This window comes from Sarcophilus harrisii, chromosome 1 (assembly GCF_902635505.1).
Source record: "Sarcophilus harrisii chromosome 1, mSarHar1.11, whole genome shotgun sequence".
Lineage (NCBI taxonomy): Eukaryota > Metazoa > Chordata > Mammalia > Dasyuromorphia > Dasyuridae > Sarcophilus > Sarcophilus harrisii.
Window position 1 is genome coordinate 316,313,874 of NC_045426.1, and position 4,680 is coordinate 316,318,553.

At 51.3% G+C, this 4,680-nt stretch overlaps 1 protein-coding gene across 1 annotated transcript in view; it reads left to right on the forward strand.

Moving 5' to 3' along the window:
• FAM205A (family with sequence similarity 205 member A) overlaps positions 1-4,360 on the forward strand; it is an 11,222-nt gene extending 6,862 nt beyond the window's left edge. The window contains exon 4 of the mRNA XM_003761796.3: positions 1-4,360. This exon is cut by the window's left edge and continues 442 nt beyond it. Coding sequence (XP_003761844.3) covers positions 1-3,414 — 3,414 coding nt within the window. The 3' untranslated portion in view covers positions 3,415-4,360.
• Positions 4,361-4,680: the final 320 nt, after the last annotated feature.

Here is a 4,680-nt window from a genome sequence, read left to right on the forward strand (position 1 = left end):
CCTGTCACCCAGATCAGCAAGACTGGGACTTTTAAATCCAAAGACATCCTGCTGAACACCGAGTTCCTCCAGCTGACCCGGCGCCCTTCCACCATAACGGCCCTTACGGTTTTGCCCACCACCCTTTCATTCATTAGCCCTGAAGTCCGGCAGCTTCTAGAGGTGCACATCAAGAAGAGGGTGCATTTCCAGAGATGGGGTCTGCCCAAGAGGGTGGAAGAGTCGCTCAAACTCATGGCGGACCCCCCCCATTACTACCCGGGGAACCCGGCAGTCCCTCGCATCCCAGAAGAGGTTTCCAAGGCGGCGGCAGCAGAGGCAAGCAAGGCGGCCGCCCCCCCTTCAGCACCATGGTGGGCAGAGCAGCCCAGTCAGCGCTCCTCGGTCTCTGAGATGATCCCTGCCGAGTTAGCAAGAGCACCGCCCAAGAGAGCTTCCCAAGAGCGCCCAAATCCTGCCAGCATGGACCCTGACCTGAACAGCTTGTGTCCCCCGAGTGGGGGGCCTCCCGGGGTCAAGAGTCACTACCTGCAGCAGCAATACAGCCAGCTCTACTGGGGCCTCCCCTCCCTGCACAGCGAATCCCTGGTGGCCACCTTCCTGAGGCAAGACAATGTCTCCTCCTCCACGAGCAGGAACAAGTTTTCCTCCATGGACAGCACTTTTCTCTTCAATGAACTGTCCTTCTTGCCCTTGGTGCCGCAGTTAACCCCCCCTCCCTCTCCACCTGCTCCAATGGGGAGCATCATCAAAACGCCCGAAGAGACTCAAATCAATGTCCCGTTTCTCAGTGTAGGGGAGTGTGAAACCCTGGAGTGGCATCTGCTGCAGAGACAGCTGCAGGTGATGTGGGGCCTGCCCCCTCTCATGCAGGCCCAGAGCCCCCTCAATCAGGACCTCTGTGAGGCAGACCAGGTCCTCATGCCCCCGTGGCACAAAATGAACGTCTCGGTCCTCACGAGGGAGCTTTTCTTCTTCCCTGACCATGCCCGCAGGCTCCTCGAGCTCCATTTTCAGAGGCGGCTCCTTCAGCACCAGCTGGAGCCATCTCTGTCCATCCAAGAGTCGGCCTCCCTGCTTCTGTCCCCAGGGGACCAGCTCCAAGTCCCTGAGAGTGCCCTGAGCAACGTGCATGTGAGAATCCACCAGAACGAGAATTCCCAACTCGGGATGCTCCAGCCGGCTTCCCCCATCCTGATTCCGGCCCGCTTCCTTGAGCCTGAAATCTATGCTAAAGCTAAGGAGATTGTGCAGATGCACATCGAGAAAAAATGTCTACAGATCAAACAAGGGATCTTTCCAGACATCATCTGTGGGTCGTGGGACATCGGGAACCAGTTATCCGCAGGGGACCTTCCTGGCCAGAGAACGCTGGAAGCTGCTCACTCCTATATGGAGTCAGAAGGCCTGGCTTTTCGGGATCCAAATGCAACAGCATGGATGGAGCTGAGCATGGACCAAGAACCACTCACGCCACTGGCCAGAAGCGTCCGGCAGCCAGACCAGGCTGTGACTCTCCCACAGAGCATGATTGAGAAACTGGAAATGATTTTGAGACACAAATACTTGGCTTTCTTATCGGGATTACCGGCTCTTTATTACGTGGCTCTCTACAGGGCAATATCCCCTTTAGCTATTTCCCAAACTGATGTACCCAACTTGGGGCAAGGGACTGTGAAGGAGCAAATCGACCCCGTGAGCTACAGAATTTGGGCTGAAGAACAGCAATTACTTCCCCCCAAAGCAGAAGTGAGCAATTCCACCATGAATCCTGGGGGCGCTGGAAATGAAGTGTTGGTTTCCCAGCAGATGATGGTCTCAGAGGCAGTACCAAAAAGAGAAGATGCTGAACAGGCTTCAGAGGAGATAGATGAGCTAAGAGGGTTAGTCTACCCAGAGTGTCCCTATTCGCCAAGCAAGTCTGTCATCTTGACCATGATGGATTCCCACGTAAGGAAAAAAGTGCTAGAAGTCAGTCTGGGGATTCCCCAAAAAGCTATAGAATCTAGGGAACTCTCTGAAGCTCTGGAGTCTCCTTTACCCGATCCTTGCTTAGGCCTTGTTCCCATCATGAATCCAGAAAGTCCCAACCAACTGCAAGGAATTCTCAGCAGCCCAGAGAACCACGAGTTCCCAGAAATGTGCTCATCCCCGGTAGCTCTTAATGCCAAAGTTCCAACCTGGACGTACTTTAAGGAGCAGCTCTCCAGCGAGCTGGAGCTTAGTCTGATGAGGATGTCAGGGAGCCAGACTCAAAGCTGCCCCACGGCCATTCCCCTGATGTCACCCCAGATCCCCAGCCTCCCGGTCTCCAAGGCCGCTCAGTCGCATTCCCAGAGAAAGCCCAGCGGGGACATGGCTAACACCCAAGTGCTCCGCGTCCACCTGGAGACTGAACGGAGCAACCGGGGCCAGAGGGAGTACTGGAATATGGAGCCGCAGACCCCCTGGGATGGCCAGGCCAAGGCCATCAGCTCAACCTCCACCAAGATAGAAGGCTCCAAAGGAAAAGACCAGGGTGGGGGGGATGCAGGCTGGGGGACCTCTTCTTTCAAAAGAAGGACTCATGCCCTCAAGGCTAGAAAACCAATGAAGTCTTCTCTGAGCAGGACCCACAGATCCCTACATCCAGGGAACAGGGACCATAATCAGACCGCCCCCTTCCAGGAGCTTCCCCAATTTTTCTCCAAGGATGAGAATTCAGGAGCACTTCTGAGAGAGCCGAGGAGGAAAGAGGCTGAGAGGAACGGCTATGAAGGTGGCCCAAGGAAGCCAAAAGCCTTGTCTCCTCCCACAAGGGACCCTGAGCACCCCCAACCCAGTGGCCCTAAAAATCACAGCAAAATGGCTCAGAGAGCAAAATATGTGCAAGTCCCAGAGCGGACAGTTTATGCTTCCCGGGGTCAAATCCCTTCAGAAAACAGCTTTAGGGAAAAGGTCAAGCACTTTCTTCATTGGCTCAGCTTCAGGAAAAAACTTAGGAGTCAGAGCTCCTCTCACACCTTCCCCTGGGCTGAGGGGTCCCCGTCAGGGAAGGATCTTCCTAAGCAGGCCCTGAGCTCAGGCAAAGGCTCCACGAGTAAGGGACGGAGAGCCAAGAAGAATGTGGAATTCAAGGAGCACTACTACCCATTCACAAGTAAGAGCTTCTTCAGCAGTGCGGAGGCTCCCCCGACCAGTCAGATTCACCATCCCGACTGCCACGAGGGCCACCAACACTTCTGGACCTCAGAACTGTGCTCCTGCTGTCACTGTTCGGATATGTCCATTCAGCAGGAAACCCACCCCCCTTCCCTCCTGCCTTCTGAGAAAAACTTTTGCTCCCTCAGAAAAAGAGCCCAGTCCCAACAGAGAGCGCGAGTTCATTCTCATGAATGCATCCCCTCTGAGGAGGACAGTATTCATTTCCATTAATGAGGGCCATTGTCCTTCCCAAATACATTCTATTCCTCTAATGGGAGAGCAGAGTCTTCTGTCCCTTCACCCACCCACCCCCTACTCTGTTGTTTGGGGATTGGGGGGAAGAGGGGTGGGAGAACTGCTGTGCCCCAAGGTCTTTCTCATCAGGACTTCCTGTAATCTCTGACTGGCATTCCAGAGAGAGGCGCTGCTGGTCTACCACAGCAATGGGAGGAGAAATTAGGTGCAAAGAAGAAAGAGGATTGGGGATTCAACCAGTTTCCCTTGATGATATCTGAGCAAATGGGGAATAAAGCAATGTGGGTTAGATGAGTGTACATTCTGGTGGATTTGCAGTCGACTCCCCCGGCCCCGGCTCCCCTGCTCTCCACTCTCCCCACCCAGTGTTCCGTCTTTGTCAACTTGGTGGCTCTAATAGGGTACCACAGGGCTTTGGGCCTGGCCTGTTTAAAGATCTTTTTCAGTGACCTGAATAAAAGACAGAGAACATAATGCTTGATATTACCGATGACATAAAGCTAGAAAGACAGAATCGAGATTTTAGATGATTTCATTGTATTTGAATTCTGGACTCAAGCAGCAAGACTCAATTTTCACAGAGACAAATGTAGGAGTCGTGCATTCATCTTCAGTCAATTAATTCAGTCAATTCTTCTGTCAAGTAGGACAGAAGAAAGCCCTCTTGGTGGCAGTTATGGTGAAAAAGCAACCTGATGCTTTAGGCAAATCTCTAGGAAGCTGGGTGGTACCATAGTGCACAGAGTGCTGGGCTGGGAGTCAGGAGTCGGGAAGACCTGGATTCAAATCCATCTGCCTAGTTGTGTGATTTGACCTGTGTTTGCCTCAGTTTCCTTAACTGTAATATGGGAATAAGGCAGCATCTAATTTCTAGGGTGCCTGTAAGGATTAAATGAGGCAATATTTGCAAAGTGCCTGGCATATAAATTCTATATAAATACTTGCTAACATCATCATCATTTATTTATTATTATTAATTATAAACTTAATATGTGGCTGCTAAAAATTATATATATATATATATTTTTTCAGGCTATATTATAGAAGTATAGTATTCTAATCATGGGAAGCCATCATTTCATTGCATCCCACCAGAGTCTGATCATATCTGGAGTGCTATGAACATTTCTAGATGACACATTTTTTAAGACCAACATTGAAAATCTAAAATGCACCCATCCCATTGTAAGCTTATTATTACCAATTGTGAAGTATTTTCGTATTTTAAAAAAGTTTAAGGCC